This window comes from Eptatretus burgeri, chromosome 5, assembly GCF_056783735.1.
Source record: "Eptatretus burgeri isolate ZD-2024b chromosome 5, Ebu_testis_v1, whole genome shotgun sequence".
NCBI classification, from domain to species: Eukaryota; Metazoa; Chordata; class Myxini; order Myxiniformes; family Myxinidae; genus Eptatretus; species Eptatretus burgeri.
In genome coordinates this window covers 73,726,962-73,744,155 of record NC_140965.1, presented here as the reverse complement: position 1 = coordinate 73,744,155, position 17,194 = coordinate 73,726,962, and the positions used below count along the sequence as shown (strand labels likewise).

Below are 17,194 nucleotides of genomic sequence, written 5' to 3'. Positions count from 1 at the left end.
AGCGTGGTGGCTTTGGGATCCGAAGGTTCTGAGTTCAAATCCCACTTTTACATTGAATTAATACCAGGTGGGTTTGACTCAGCCTCTCATCCTTCTGAGGTTGGCAAGATGAGTACCAGCTTGCTGGGATTATTTAGCCATTTGAGTATTCTGTGTCGAAGTTACGACCTGTCCAGGATTGTGCCCAATAGCCAAGGAGACTGCTTTGGCAGCGCCTTTGTTCTGTTCAGAGGATGGTCCCAATGGATGGATGGATATGTCATTATACATATTTTATGTGACATATTGATATATCATTATCCATATTGTTGTGGATTTTAGATTTGTTGGACACTGATTTGTTGTGGATTTCAGAATCTTATCTGAGTAATGCACACAACATCCAGGTCCTCAGACAGTAATTTCCATAAATGCATGTTCAGAATAGACCCATCCCCTTGTCTGTTGGGAGTCTAACTCTTTGATGCATTGTAGAAGAGTAGAGAATAGGTTCCCTTTCTTTATTTTGGGATTATCTTTTCCTCTTTACGACACGTTCATGACATATGATTTTACATCAATTTTCATTTCTGCATAAGCAATATTCACTGTTCGTGCACGCGATAAGATAGCCGTTAGCCCAACGGATACTCGTTCTTTTCCCTTTCCATCAAGACACATTGGCTTGGAAATACACAATTTATTTACACATTTTATTTTGGTTATCATTTTGACATTGGACTTACAGGACATTTGAGTCATTAATCACACCGGAAGCTTTTCCTGAACATTTCATTCTGTTGGTCAAACATGGCTGTGGCCTCGGATCATTTATCTCAGGCACCCACCTTTTTCCATTGACGTTGGACACGCACCTTATTTCATCGACGTTTGACACGCACCTTTTTCCATCGGCAATCGACATCCCGTTCAGCAGCTCTGTAGATGCGAACTGGCTCTTCTTCGTGTCGCACTGAACAGAGAGGTGATAATTGCCCCTTGACATTCATCCAGTGCCCCGAACATTGTGTCAAAAGCCAGGCCTGTGTTAGTTGGGAGTTGCATCTCGTTCGATGGTCGGGAGAGAATGACCGTGAGGATGGACGGTTGGAGGTCTCGTGTAGTGATGTGCCAATAGGCAAGTTGGGTTTGGCTGAAGTCATGCTTGAGGCTCTGCCCACACTGGTCGTCTATAAAAGGATGGCAGGACTGCCTTGTTAGTGGTTGGTAGGTGATCCTGATGACAGTTGGTCAGAGATCCTGATCAGAGTTGGTGATCTTTGCATACCTGGCTGGTTCTCTTTGCATACCTGGTTCTTTGCATACCTGGCTCTTGGCATACCTAGTTCTTGGCGTACCTGGCTCATGGCATACCTAGATCTTGGTGTACCTGGCTCTTGGTATTCTTGGTTCCTGGGGTGATGATATGACGTCGATTGATGTTTGAGCCTGTTTGCGGGTAGGTGCACGGTGAGGCAGGGCACTGGCAGCGGAAACGAGCCGGGCTGTGGAGAGCTCATTTGGAGAGGTACACCCAGGCACACTCACACATTTTGGTTTATTTTAGTAGATGCACAATGACTTCTACCTTGGTAAGCTGAGACTGGATTTATTTTCCCCTGAATCTGCTGGGTACCCATGTCTCGTGTTTCATTGTTAAGTAAGACATAATGATAAGCATCTGCTCTTTGTCCATTTTCTATCAATGTTTGTTGAATTCTTTATTTGCTTGAGATTATTTTGTTGATTGAACGTTTGATTTGAATTCATCCATTTAATCGACAAGGACATAAAAAGTCCTTCAGTTTATTAATTTTTCTGAATAATAAATTCCTTGTTGACATTTCAACCTGTCCATGATTGTCATTTTCTTCCATTGATCCAGCATTAGTCAAATCTATATAGACTGGGAGATTATAATTCCCAAACTAATTAACCTGGCATGGCTGGCGTGCACCAGCGGTAAATGCTCGGCCACATTACTTAAGATCTAATCAAGATAAGATTGGTTCATCGCCGAGTGCAAGCTCCCCTGTCAGGGGGCCACGTGTCCTCGAGTTAAACGGCAAATTAGATGGTGGACACTCGAACTCGTGGTTAACTGATTGGCGTTCATGGATGTTAAGCAACACACCGCACCACAAAGTGAATTATGACCGGTGGCCCCAGGTCCGGTTCTTCCGAGGAGAAAACGAGGATTAACCCCCTCATAATACACTCGGTACCCGTGGCTGTAACAATATTATACGTGACATATACATATTATATACACACATTGATATGTGATTATACATTGATGAGTTCATAAAAGAAAATGCCGCAGGTGTGTGTCTGTCTGTGCATGTGTCTGTGCATCTGTGTGTATTAACCGTTTAATATTTCACTGGTCAAATTCATACATGGAAACAATCAACATGCACTATCATTGCAAATGGATGCAGTGATGGGCAAGCAACAACCATTATTCAAAGAAAGATGTATGGAAGGTTTCACATGATAACTTATTTGGCATAACATCCTTACATCCTTTTGCATTATTTTTTTTCACTATTTGTAGGCATATCAATCACTGCAGGTCACAAATTTGCATTACGAGGGGAAGAATTGGGCTTGGAAAGGGCAGAGGGGAGAGAATTCGAGTGGGTATGTGGTATTGATAAGTGTGTGGAGGAGTTTCCTTTAGTTTGTGCCAACCTGATAAATTTGTTGAACATGTCATTACCAAGTAATAATTTCCTTTGAAATAATAAACAGCAAATGAAGCATCATTCTTCAGCATCAAATTCTGCATGCTGGAAATGTTTTCAAAAATCAGTTTAGAAATTTATTCCAGCATCATGATTTGTTCTATTGTAACATATTTCTGAACATTATATAGTCCCTTGTATGATAACTGTTGGAAATCATAATGGTAAGCACTCTCATAAAAGAGTATGCAAAATTCATACTTACAGGCCAGCTTTTCAACAATGTCTGGAAAAACGGAGTCTTCTGTAAAGAGACAAAGTGAAGAGAAATGTTTATGTGTACAGCACAGAAGGCAGCTGAAGAGAAGAGAAGAGAATCACATAAATGCAGTGAATGCCTGTCAAGGCTGCATGCCAGGCATTTCTTTGAAAATGCAAGAAAAATATGCAGGAAAGACTGCGGCTTGACAAGATCGAGCTCCAGTGTTTACAGGGGCTGGCTTTCTTTATAGTCCTTTGAATGCCAGCAGTGGGTGAAATTGGTGGTTTCTTGCGGTCTAATGTGGCCAATAAGTCAAAACCGGCTGCATATTGCAACATAAGGCAAGCAAATACAATAATATCCCGATGGTTTCAGCCTCCAGCACATAAAAATGTACATCTTTGGAGATTACAGAATATTGCAGATGACACCCTAAAAATGTCCAAATAAAATTTGGGCCGATTTGTAGGCATTCCTGAGCATGGTCGGGATTAGTTAATATCCAAGTCATTGTTAGAAATTGGCAACCCACTCAATATTGTACATCAACTGCTATGACGTGGTAAGGGAAACATCAGTATCGTATATGCTATAGGGAGAAGTAAGAGAGTACGAGTTTGCTGTCATAGGTTTGCAGACGAGTGTCCAACAGGATGGTGCAGAGATCACCTACTTTTGAGAAAGTCTTGCGTGCGTTTGATTCCTGACCTCACTACAAACTGTCGGATTGATGCTTCGCAGGTAGGCAGGTAGAGCGTTGCTTCACAATGTTGGTAACCTGGGCGTCCCAGATGCCAGCGTTGGCTGGTGAAGGTTAAATATTCTACGCTGTCTTCTCTGAAGAAGCGGCCAGTTATCGAAAGCACCCTGAACAAATTAAAAACTCTCCAACAAACCAGCTCCAGTTGAACATCAGGCCCGGCCAGTCAGTCCATGAAACACCTCTACCAAATACTTTCCCTTGCTAACCCCACAAGATGGGAATAATTGAGGCCCTTAAAGTAGTGGTACTAGTAGTAGTAGTAGTAGTAGTAGTAGTAGTAGTAGTCGTAGTAGTAGTAGTCGTAGTAGTAGTAGTCGTAGTAGTAGTAGTAGTAGTAGTAGTAGTAGTAGTAGTAGTAGTAGTAGTAGGTTTGTTGATGAGCCTTTGTTGGCTGAAATTATAATTAAATCGCTTTTGGCTAAATTTAAATCGCAAAATGAATTAAATTTTTAATTTATAAATTAAAATTATCATAAAAATATAATACCATCTGTAACCAATGATCTAATCCGAATGATAGGGTATTCCATTAGGTAATTTATTGATGGTCATTATAAATAAAAAGAAATGACAATAAATTAGGAGTTTTCTTTCCAATATCGTTCAGATGTTGTCTACATTTATCATTCCCTGTGTGACTATTTTTTTTTTTACTTTGATGTGAAGTAACTTGGCATATTATTAAGTTACACATGAAAAGTTAATAAAGAACAGAAACCAAACTTGGTGACAGAAAGGAGTATACTTTCAATGAAGGATTGTAAAACTACTCCAAATGAGCAAAGCATTGGAAGAGGAGTGATTGAAGAAGTCTGATTTGTCTCTTCGATTGTGAATAAGCATCGGATAGATCAGAGGGAGTGTGCTTGACTTTGAGCAGTCTCATCTGGGTTCAATGCCAAGGCCGACTATGAACTGCCAACCTGGTGCTTTCCAGGCAGGGTGTTTCGTTGATCTCGTTCAGAGGGAATGTTTCACCTGCTTCTCCATATGTCAGCATTCATTACTTGACAATAAAGATCTCACGGCACATTGCTAAAAGTGTAAGCCATTGTGTGCAAAATTCCAAATTCTTGTCCTGATCTACCAGTCGAGTTCGTACCATTTCCTGTCAATACAAGTGATGGGGAGTCCCTCCTGCAGTACGTTTAAAGTTTCGCATTTAACAGACAAATGGTTGTCGAGAAAAACGATTTTAAACCGAAAAATATATAGATCTGGACACACCGACAAGCAATGCATTTACAACTTCCATCACAGCTCCGACTACTCCAACCCACAAAATTTTCAATGATAAATATAATCATTTTAAACTTACCCTGTACATTCACAAGCCTCAGATATTACCTTCCTATCGGTGTTCAGAAGCACACAATCCAGATCCACAGAGTTTGTGTAATTTCACGTGGTGAAGATGTCCTTTGTCGAAGAGTTGTTTGCCGTTACTTGGCAAATATGCACAGCTTTGTGCTTCCAATTACAGTTGTCCATTAAATAAATCACCAAGCCTGTCATGTTCAAAGGAGGCATTCCTGCAAGCTTGAAAGTCCATTCACTGATCGCAATCTGTCATGGGTTTGTACAGCACATGCCCGTCCAGTCGGGCCTTGCACCGGCCCACATGGTTGGGAGTTTGCAGTATGGGCAGCTGCTCATTCGGTGACCTGAGATAGTTCTCCAACTCTTTCATACTTTTCCAAGTATTTCAGCTTCCTTTAGAAGCTTTGTGAACCATTTTAGGTAACAATCCTGATCTCACACACATGATATACTTTAGGGTGGGCTGAACATCGCTGTTTCTTGGGGTTTGTGTGCATGTGTGCCGAGCATTCTGGGATTGATTACATCATATCGAAAGTCCTACATTGTGCATCATTTCAGAATTCATTTCATTGCCAGGGTACATAGCCATAGTAGATATGAGAACTGGTGTGGATGCACGATTTTATTATTTCCTAAGCATGACGTGGCTGCAGGTTTGTATCCTTGCTCGGGGCACGGCTGTGCTGCTGATGCATTGACCGCTGTAGGTTTGAACAGGAGCTGGGCCTGGGTTCCGGTGATAAAACACCTACTCCAAGCCAAGGACATCATGTGATTTTTAATGTCCACCAACATGCTGGGAAGATGGGAAATCCATATTTAACGTTCATCTGAGAGAAGGCACACACATTGATGTTTATCCCTGCCTGTGAAACACCAGGATGACAGTTTATAAATGGAATGAGATTCGAACCCAGGCTTGACAGCTCAGAGGCAAATGCTCTTATCTCTGAGGTTATCTTCCCTTCTCATTCACTCACTGATTGACACAGAGCACAATTCACATTGGTTTTCATGTCTTCGGAATGTACAAGGCTGTTAAGTAACCCAAGAAATACAGTAGACTAGGCGTAAGTCGGCAGCGTGTAACTAGTCACTTCGCCTAAGTCGGCAGCGTCAAAAACTCCCGAATTTATCTCATGTTAAGTCCCTATGAATAAAGGGTCATCCCTCTGTAAGTCGTCATCTCTTAGTCGTCACTTCCTCTAAGTCGTCAGATGTTGTCCGTTCCCATGTAATGGAAACTCAAGTAAATTACCACTAACTCGTCACATGGAACTGCTACCTCGTGAGAAGCCCGATTTCATGGAATCGTGATGCTCGCTCATTGGTTTACACCGCCAGTGATAGGCTATTTATAACTGCGTACACACGTTGATCGCACTGCAGACAGGACAATGGCGACGAAGCGTAAGCTTACAACTAAAACCTACCAAGAAAAATACGACATTATCCAGTTTTGCGAGGAAAACCCACTGATGAAGAAAACAGCCATAGCTGAGAAGTTGGACATCAAACGGCAGACATTGAACGATATCTTGAAGAATAAGGGCAAGATATTTGGACAAGTGGAGAAGATCGCGAGGCCGGTGGTAAGTGTGAAATGTGTATCCTTTGAAGATGTCGATGATGCGCTCATCATCTGGTTTCGGCAAATGTCAGCTCAGCCAAATATTCGGTTGGACGGTGAAATGTTGCTGCTGAAGACACGTAAGTTCGCTGCGGACCTCGGGCATGATGATGCCGAGACCTTGCCGATGCAATGGATAGACAGATTCAAAGTGAGGTGGGGAATCGGCAAAGTCAAGAAGTGCGGCGAATCAGGCAGCGTGGATTCGGCAGTGGTGCACCACTGGAAGGATGGCAAATTGAAAGACATCTTGGAAAGGTATCAGCCTCAGGACATGTACAATGCCGATGAGACTGGGCTTTTCTGGCAGATGCTGCCAGAAAAGTCTCTGGGGTTCGTTGGTAAATCCCATCATGGTGATAAGCAGGCGAAGTTGTTGTCTTACAGTTGTTCATTATCTTTACTTTTGATAAACTGATTCATGAATTCCATCTTTGCTTGATCACTTTCCAACTCACCAATGAACTCCCACCTATGCCCCGAGGATTGTGTTTTCCTTTTGGTACAATAGCCGGCTCTCACACACACATGTCCAGGCCACGCGCGATTTCATCCTTCACCCCACAGCCATCATGAACGTTCGCATACGCGTAAGTCGTCACATTTCTAAGTCGTCACTTTTTTCTCGGTCCCGATGGTGACGACTTACGCCTAGTCTACTGTATATCATGAAAAATCTGTCGGTAATGGTTTGCATCATACGAATATAAGGAAATTCTATGTATGTATGTATAGTATGTATGTACAGTATGTATGTACAGGGTGTATGATAAGTCAACACCCAATTTAAAATTGTTGGAGCAGTTTTATTTATGAAACAAACTGAAACTGAAAGAGTGTCGAATGAGGTTTATGCACACCTCTTTAAACCTCCACATATGCTCCAGCGCTATCAACACATTTCATTAATCGGACTAGCACATTCGCTACTGCTGATCGCAACATGTTTTCATTGATGTTGGTGAGAACACTGGTTATTCTCTCCAACAGTTCCAGTTGATCAAGGATTTTTGCTCCATGCTATCGGACACTCCATCGTTTACATTTTGTTGTATTAAAATCGGGTCATAAATAAAGCTGCTCCAATAATATAAAATTTGGTATCGACTTATCATACATGGTGTCAGGTCAGGTCAGATTATGTCAGTGACTTGCTGCAGGTACCATGTAAAACTGGACTAACCTGTTTCATGGTTGGGTTGTCGGTGACTAAACCATGTACCTCACCAAGTTTCTTGGTGAGGAGGGTGTATGATATGGACACCCCACAGGATGAACACCAAAACCTATCAAAGGGTGGAGGAGCTTCTTGCGAGCCAATGGCCAGCCATAACTAGTACCCAACTGTGTATGCAGACGTCCTCCTGCAGTTGGGTTACTCTTTATGAGCAGATTGGTGGCAGGATTTGCACTCCGGCCACTGTAAAACGCTGCATTCCGCAAAACATTCGAAAAGCACAAAAAAAATCTGAAAACCCACTCCGTGGGAGTACCTCCTGTGCAACTGCCATTCATAGGGCAGCTCACCGGATGACGGGATTGGGGCAAAGTCTTCGGGACTCACAATCTTTGATTATAGGAGGGAAACCACGGGGTAACCTTTCTGGGTCAGATTGCGGTCGTATGTGTCGGGGTGGTGCTGAGGTGTCGTCCACCAGATGGCGGTCTTCTTGGGTTAACCTGATATGGTCCCTTTGGGTAGGTGCCTGGAATGTCCTATCCCTAAGAGAGGATGATCACCTGTTTCTGTTATCATCTGAGCTCAAGCGTTTGGACATCGGTATTGCAGCACTCTCGGAGGTTCGGAGACCGGATTGCGGCGAGATCATGGTGGGTGGTTACACCTACTATTGGTCTGGTCGCTCTGATGATTAGCATGCCCAAGGAGTTGCTGTGGCTGTGCCCAAAAAGCTGACTTCAATGATAATTGAGGTAAAACTACTCAACGAGAGTATTATGAGACTAAGGATTTGTCACTCCTTGGGAATCATTTCCTGGTCTCTGAATATGCTCCAACGGAGGTGATTGACCTCACCGTGAAGGACGCATTCTACACCACGCTGGAGTCTGTGGTTGATCAGTGCCCCAAGAAAGACACTCTTCAAGTCTTGAGGGATTTCAATGCATTGACTGGAACTGATAGGGATGGATATGAGACATGTGTTGGTCCCCATGGGTCTGGAAATGTGAACCAGAATAGCACAAATTTCCTTCACTTTGCAAGAAGTCAATGACTTAGGGTGGCTGGTTCATGGTTTAAGCACCCACAGGCTTATTGCTGGACTTGGCAGTCCAATGCTGGTGGTGTGGCAAAGGAGATTGACCATGTGCTCATTGATGGTTGCTGGACAATTATCCAGAACTGCAGGGTCTCACGGAGTGCTCAGTGCCTCAATACTGACCACAGTCTTGTTGTAGCAAATCTGGAGTTGCAGCTTAAAGAGCAGGTTGCGGGTCACCGAACATGTTCTGAAAATTTATCAATATGATTAAATGTGCATTAAGTAGTTCAATGCAAACTATTGTGGTTGCCCAACTATTGGGAAAATTAATGAAATTTAACTCCGAAGTTGTTATTTCTCGAGGCTGTTGAAAAAACAGCCGCGTGCCCATATATGGATGGTGACGTCACGTTCTCCAAAACAAAGCGGACGCTCACTCACTCATTGAAGAAGTGTCCAGTTCAGTGGATCGTTCTTTCGCTTTTTTGAGCTTGCACCTGTCTATATTATCCTTTTTATTTTGAATTATTGTAGAACAAAGTTATTTGGATATCTGTACATCATGCCTCGTACGTGAGTCGTTATGTTTTGCGAAAAGTGCTGGAAAGTGGGTAATCGCTCCCACCGATTCCCAAAGAAATCAAACATTCGCCGGCAGTGGATAAGATTTGTACAAACAAAACGAGCGAATTTTCCCCCAAAGAAAACGGGTAAAGAGGACCCTTTGGATAGACTTGTCATTTGTGGTGACCATTTCACAGCCGAGGATTACGAAGACATAAACACATCTGATCACCACTCTGTGAATATGACTTGTTGGTTGACAATTCTCCAGATACTGCTCTGTCACAGAATCAGTTGTTGAGTTTAAGTGAGAAAAACGTTGAAATGTATTTTTTAAGAGTACATGGAAAAACACATAAATAAACTTTCTGAAAAACACAAGCATGAAAAAAATTTCTCAACAAATCAACTTATTTTTGATTAAATTACTTTTGTAACAGCATCAGCAAATTGGGCTATTTCATTTCAATTGTAAAAAATTTATCAATTTTCCACTTTTTTTTTCTAAATTTGGTAGAATATTTCCCAATGAGGCAAAACATGTTTTGGTATTTATATGCAACAACAGTCTCTTGAAAGTTGGGGTTTGCACTAACTGTTCACTTTCGCTGGGGTCAAGCTCAGCTGTCAGAAAGACTTCAACGCCAAGGCTACGGTGTATAATATATTTGGGTCCATTATCGATTCATTCTATTTCTGGCTCTTGAGTGACTAGAGGGTTAAAAATTATTATATCAAGTCACAGACGAATCAAACTTTACATTATTTAATGCATCAAACAAGAAAATGAAAATCTACAAACCAATCTGTCTGGTGGAGTCTGTCAGTGTGAACTGCCGGGCAGTCAGTCCTGCCACTTGTACACGAAATAGGCCGTTTTCTGGCATTTGCAAATGGCTCAAATTTATATGGCTCAGGGCCAGAGACTCCATAGTATAAATTCCCATCATCCTCAGACTCGTCCTCGACAATATCAGAATGAAAACACTCAATTTCATCGCCGCTGAAATCACTCTCTGATTCGCATCTCGCCATTGTTCACACGCAGTTTCCGAATGTTCACGAAGTTTTCGGAGAACGTGACGTCACATCATCTTCGCTAAATTCCGGTCTGTATTTCGATCACTGACAAAAGTTTTGACTTGAAAGTTAATTTTAGCATATTTTGAGTTTCAAATGTAAGAAAATAATTGCCCGATTATTAATGTGATTACAACCTTCGAATCACGCGGTCATCAGCGACCCAAAACCTACTCTTTAAATCCTGGAGAATGGTACTATTTCAACCTAGGCTGGATGTTGACAAGCTCAAATGTGAGAGGGTAGCTGAGGAGTTTGCAAACAGGCCGAGTTGAGATTTGGGGTGGTCTGGGTGCTTTGGGGATCCCAAAGAGTTGTGGTCGTCAGGTCAATATATGGAAAATACCCCCTCAACCGCCAAAAAATTGCTACAAAAGGTTTCTGAACCGATTCTGGTAGGTTTTAGTGTACTTTATAACATACTAAAAGTTTACCAAAGTATGACCCTCGGAAAAGTGTTTTTTTCAAGATGGCGTCCAAGATGTCTGCTGAAACCTTTTAATGATCATGACTCTGTAACTATCAACTCAAATTTGATGATCTTGGTGTCTAACCCTAGGTTTTTGGGGGCAAAGAACACATTGAGATCATAAAAAATGATGTTGGCCTTTTATGTAACATCAAAATCCAATATGGCGTCAAAAATGAACACATTTTCACCATTTTTATATCATATATATATATATATATATATATATATATATATATATATATATATATATATATATATATATATATATATATATCACATTTTTATATCTGTTCCAGCGTTTCCTTGTGGTGTCAAGGTCAGGATATCTTTCCCTTGATGATGTTTTGATGTATGAACTCAGCCCCTACCCTCCAGCCCTCTTTGAGGTCAGGAATATTCTTCGAAAAGCAGACAAACCTCAGTTTGCTCAGGCAATTCGAGACCACGCTGCGGACTTATCAAGTGAGGCTGTGATGAACTCTATTCCTAAAACAGATTGTTACGTGCTCGATGGTGGCTCTTTGCTCCATCGTTTACCGTGGAAGAAAGGCGACTCATATAATGCAATAGCTGAGTCTTATGCAGACGTCACTGTGAGACATTACGGACTAGCGACAGTGGTGTTCGATGGCTATGGTGAAGGTCCCTCCATAAAAGACAACACACATCAGAGACGAGGACAAAACCTGCACCCTATTGTTAGTTTCACTGCAGAAACAGAGTTTTCAGGCAAAAAGGAGGAGTTTTTGTCTCGTGACAAAAACAAGGCAGACATGATTGCTCTCATCAGCACAGCACTAACTAAAAGGGGATGGCATGTCATTCAGTCACCAGGGGATGCCGACGTTGATATCGTTAAGGCAACTGTTGAACGATCCCGTCATTGCACCACAACGTTGGGCGGTGAGGATACAGATTTGCTGATCTTGCTCCTTCATTACTCTACAACAGACAATGAGATCATCTACTTCCGTTCTGACACAAACATGCAGTCAAAAGAACACAAAGTGTATAACATTAACCTGTTGAAAGACACTTTAGGAGACGATGTGTGCAATGAGTTGCTCTTTGTACATGCCTACACAGGCGGTGATTCAACTTCAACGATTTTTGGCATCGGAAAAAAGTCAGCCTTCCGAAAATTAGTGAAATCTGATCCTGTCATGAAGTCCTGTGCTAGTGCATTCATCCTTCAAAACAAATCTCAAGAGGACATATCAGATCTTGGAAAAGACCTGTGGTTGATCTCTTTAGTGGCAAGTCTAATGATACGCTATCATCACTGCGCCATATCATTTTCACCAAGAAAGTGGCAACTGCTCAAGCATTTGTCACTCCTGAACGGCTTCCACCAACATCACCTGCAACAAGATTCCATCTCAAACGTGTGTACTTTCAAATTATGGTATGGATGGGGATGGCAAATGAAATGAACCCAACTGAATGGGGATGGAAACAGGAAAATGATCAGTTGATTCCATTTATGACCCAAAACAATGCTGCGCCTCATGAACTCTTGAAAATTATCCATTGCAACTGTTCGAGGGGGTGCAAATCCTCTTGATGCACCTGTAGATGCTATGGACTCCCCTGCACTGCTGCATGTGGCCCTTGCCAAACTGAAAACTGTGACAATCCAAACAACACTCAAGAGGTCGATACTGAGGAGGAGGATGACACTCAAAATTGAACGCTCTGAAACTTATTCTACGGACAAAGGTTGGATTTTTGTGTTACATAATAGGCCAACATCATTTTTTATGATGTTAATGTGTTCTTTGCCCCCAAAAACCTAGGGATAGACACCAAGATCATCAAATTTGAGTTGATAGTCACAGAGTTATGATCATCAAAAGGTTTCGGCAGCCATATTGGATGCCATCTTGAAAAAAACACTTTTCCGGTGGTCATACTTTGGTAAACTTTTAGTATGTTATTAAGTACACTAAAACCTACCAGAATCAGAAACCTTTTGCAGCAATTTTTGGGGGGTTAAACTGTATATTGACCTGACTATGGAGTGCCTTCAAGACCAACGTCCTTGATGTTGCCAGTGGATGTCTTGGAACTCACCAAAGGGTGAAGAAGAATTTTGTCTCTCAAAGGACACTGGATACCATTGACCAAAGTCGCAGGGCCAGGCTGAATGGCAAGAATGCAAATTAATGCATTACATAACCACCCCAACACATACTACTGCAATCTGACCTGGAAAGGTTACCCTGTGGTTTCCCTCCTATCATTGCATTCTTTGCAAGAATCATGTACGACGAATGGGAGTTAAACAAAAATGCATGATTGATGGAACTGCCAAAATAATGGAGGAACCTTCCGTCAAAACATATGGTTTTGGTTTCATTTAAAATTTACTGTTGTTATATTTGGTTTGGCAGATAAGGAACCAAGGGAAAATGAAAGCACAGGACAGTTTTGTAATATGTTATTGCACAGGAAGAAACAGCTGATTGCATCATTTCTGGGAGTGTTGCTGTGCCATTGATGCAGTGCCAAATGTTGGTTCCAAAAGTAGTTTAGAATTTGTTCAAAGTACCCTGGCACACAATTCGGTCCTTTTTGCGAAAGGCAATTTGGCATATGTAACGTCCACCTGCAACCAGTGCTGATGGACGGGTCTCCCAGCTTCACATCCCATGGGCTGGGTGGTACACTCATTGATGCATCAACTTGCCTGTAAATCAAAAGAGTGATGCTTAATAGTTTAGTATGGAATCTAACCAGGATTAAACAGCTTAAAGCTAAGTGTGCTGCATCTAGCGACCATGATAACTTCAATAATCCAAATGAGCAAGCAATAGGCAAAGATACCCCTTGGAATGTTAAAACTGTATGGATAACGTAACTGACAAATGCTCAATGAAGTACCAGAAGAGAGTCAAAGTTATAAATCAATTTTTTTTGACGAAGCAAGTCATGCTTTAACAGAAGAGAAGAAACTTAATATCCTTCCAGAGGGCTCAACACAAGTACATGTAGCAGATAGTTCTGTTGATCCAGATGTTTAAAAAAAAAGTCTTTAAAATCTTCTTAAACAAGGTAAACATTATTCAACACAGGTAGATATCATTGTTAAAATGCATTTGAAGCATATAAAGCTCTTCACTACCATTTCAGATCACCCCCCATCCAAAAACCATGATCTTTTTTACCCCCATTAATCCTTTACCCGAAGCCCAACTCTTTCCAAGTTTCCAGTCTTTCCTTCCTGAGAGTTTGTTTCTGTGTACACCTTGTCCTCCCTTTGCATCCTTTCCTACTCCTCATTCTCCCCTACAACAGACACTGCTGTTGATGTTTTTCCCCTCTCTTTCTGCTGTTCCTTTTATCCTGTTGAGTCCTGCTCCATGATATGTTCCAATTCCTCCACGAGCTTCGACATTGTAGCAAATTTTATTTTAAAATAGTGCTGCCATGGTTGATTTGTCAATGTCAGAGTGTTCTACAAGTGTCCGATGCATAAACTTACAGTGAACTTTCGCCACTCGTCCTCATTCTCCCGCCACCTGAGCATTGTAGGTAGACCTGGAGGACCTGGGATTCCTGAGTCGCCTCTGCGACCTGTTTGACCAACTGGACCAGTATCACCCTAAGAAGAATCACACACACCAAGAAATGTAATTCTCCTAGGTTTTTTTTGGGGGGGGAGGGGGGTGGTCAAGGAGGTACATATATATGTTGTTCAGAAATGAATCTCTAAAGGTTAAACAAAACCTCTTGAAATGCCTTTGTTATATCATTTTGAAAACGTCTCCGAGTCACATACAATGTATTAAATCTTCATACTTTTTTGATATTGCGCTGACAAATGTCTGACGATACAAAACTGGGTTGTTCGGAAAATAAAGGCAGGAAGATTCAACTTGAATATCCAGGAAATGACATCCCATGGCTTGAATGATAATTATGAATGGCCCTGCAAGTTTCATTATGACCAATATTACATTTGTGGCCGTGACAATATAAATACAGTACTGTGTAATTATAATTATAGCAAATTCTCAGAACCGAATAAAATTACTTCCTGAACCCACCTTGTCTCCCTTTTCTCCTTCTTTTCCTGCAGGACCTTCGGATCCCTGTGAGAAATAGCAGCAGGGTAGAACATAAAGCCAGAATGTAATCACTCACACACAACCATTCCAAACATGAACAAAGGAGCTTACAACATCATTGTTCAAAATTAAGGAGGATGTACAAAGCATTGTGAACGTTTGTCTGCCCATCACTGTTCTCTGTTTCAATGATCTTCCGTCCCTCATTCACCGTTGAAGTTTCCTCGTTGTGGAAGGAAAACATGAGATTGATATATATTTTTTTTTTTAAAGGAAAGTTCACCATTTTTGCATCTCAGAAATGGGAAATTAATGAGTTTGGGGAAAAGTTTTAACTCGTCGATAATAACGAATGGCTACATGAATTAATCAAACACTTTTGACAGACTTCCAGCCTTACATCTTGGTAGCATTTTACATATCTTATGAGCACGTCCCTCCTGTGCAGTAGCAGACAGGGCTTTGCAATCATTTATGTGTGTGTCTGTGTGTGTCGGTGTGTGCGTATGTCCGGGCCGAAACTTTTTTTTTTACCATTTGAAATTTTATTATAAAATCTTCAACAAACCTTTACTATAAGAATATGGAGATGACAATTGAATAATTTGGTCAAAAGGTCAAAGGTCAGCATCACAAAATCGTCAATTTTCATTCGATTGACATGAAATTTTAAGAATTTGCATATTAGGTCAATGAATTGGTCCATCAATCAAAAGCTCAAAGCTGATTGTTTTGGGAGGTTTTTTTTAATATCAAAAGGTTAAGGTGCATAAAATCATAAATGTTCATTTGATTGACTTGAACTTTGAGCAGTGTTTGCACATTGGGTCACTGAAGCCTGTTGATTTTAGGTTAAAAGGTCAAGGTCGCCTAAAATCATAAATTTTTTTGGTATTTTTTTTTAGCTGTTTGTCATGTTTAGCAATAGGGAGGAAGAAGAATTCTGAATACAAAGTGGACATGGACAGGCGTTGCATTTTCAGATTCTCTCTAGTTATTATTAGTTTCAGGTTAGGTCAGGTATGGGAGCAGCACGTCGCTGAGTCCACTTTCCGCCATTACTCCAGGGGTCTCCATCTGGCAACCCCCCAGGCAGATGCCTGGCCCATCCCCATATCCTTGAGATGCCGATCAACCGACTGCAACCAAGCAGCACGTGGTCGGCCCGTTGGCCTCCTCACCTCATGAGCCTCCTTCTCTGAGAGAATCTAGTGAGCAGGATCAGCGTCAGGAAAGCAAGCCACATGTCCATACAGCCGCCGCTGACACTCAAGGACAATACAGGCAACAAATCTCATCTCTCTCAGCAACCGCTCGTTTTACACAAAGTCCGACCAGCGATAGCCAAGGATTCTCTGAAGAGACCTGGTACCAAAGGAATTAAGTCTCTGTCTCAGATCCCTTTTCAGAGTCCAAGTATCACATCCGTCCAGTAAGACTGGTCGCACCAAGGACCTGAAGACTCGGATTTTTGTCCTGCACAGATACCGACAGCACTACACTCCATGATCCAGTGAATTCATGACTTCCTTGGCTCGACCCAGATGTCTATTGACCTCCTGCTCACAACATGTGGGGACATGAATATCATTGCAAAGGCAAGTGAAATCTCTCTGTGACCTCAACATCTTCACCACAAACAGGTACAGACAAGATAGCAGCATCCAATATGTCATTGGAAGCCTGGATCTTAGTTTTGACCCAGGAAACCCATAATCTCAGTGGCTCCAACTCCTCATTCAGCACGTTGAGGGCCCCCCTTAGGATTTCGAGCATCTCCACAAAGATGCAAAATCTGCATCATCTGCAAAATCAAGGTCAGAGATCTTGACATTCCCAAACGATGCACCGCAGCCTGATCTCTCCAAAATCCTCCCAATAATCCAGTCCATACAAGCCCTGAAAAGTGTGGGAGCCAGTACACACCCCAACAAACTTCAGAGTTTCTTCAACAAGCCTGTGGTTGGTATTGAGGAACTGAACACTCCAGTAGACCCTGGAGTTCGGAATCATCCTCCAGGGTCCATCAATGAGCACAGGGTCAATCTCCTTTGCCACACGACCAGCGTTGGAACACCAAGTCCAGTGATGAGCCTGTGCACACTGAAACCATGAACCAGCCGAGCGTGGCATTGAATGTCT

General features: G+C 41.9%; 1 protein-coding gene across 14 annotated transcripts in view; it reads right to left on the bottom strand.

The window, feature by feature from the left end:
- LOC147026699 (uncharacterized) overlaps nt 1–17,194 on the bottom strand; it is a 506,204-nt gene that overhangs the window by 364,813 nt on the left and 124,197 nt on the right. For all 14 annotated transcript variants that reach the window (XR_015058478.1, XR_015058480.1, XR_015058479.1 and 11 more), the window contains 3 exons: nt 15,032–15,076; nt 14,467–14,586; nt 2,932–2,970 (listed from right to left, as the gene is read on the bottom strand). Coding sequence is in view for 11 of the 14 variants with exons in the window: in XM_085882416.1 (XP_085738542.1) it covers nt 2,932–2,970; nt 14,467–14,586; nt 15,032–15,076 (204 nt within the window). In the remaining 3 variants the exon portion in view is untranslated. The remainder of the gene's footprint in view (nt 1–2,931; nt 2,971–14,466; nt 14,587–15,031; nt 15,077–17,194) is intronic.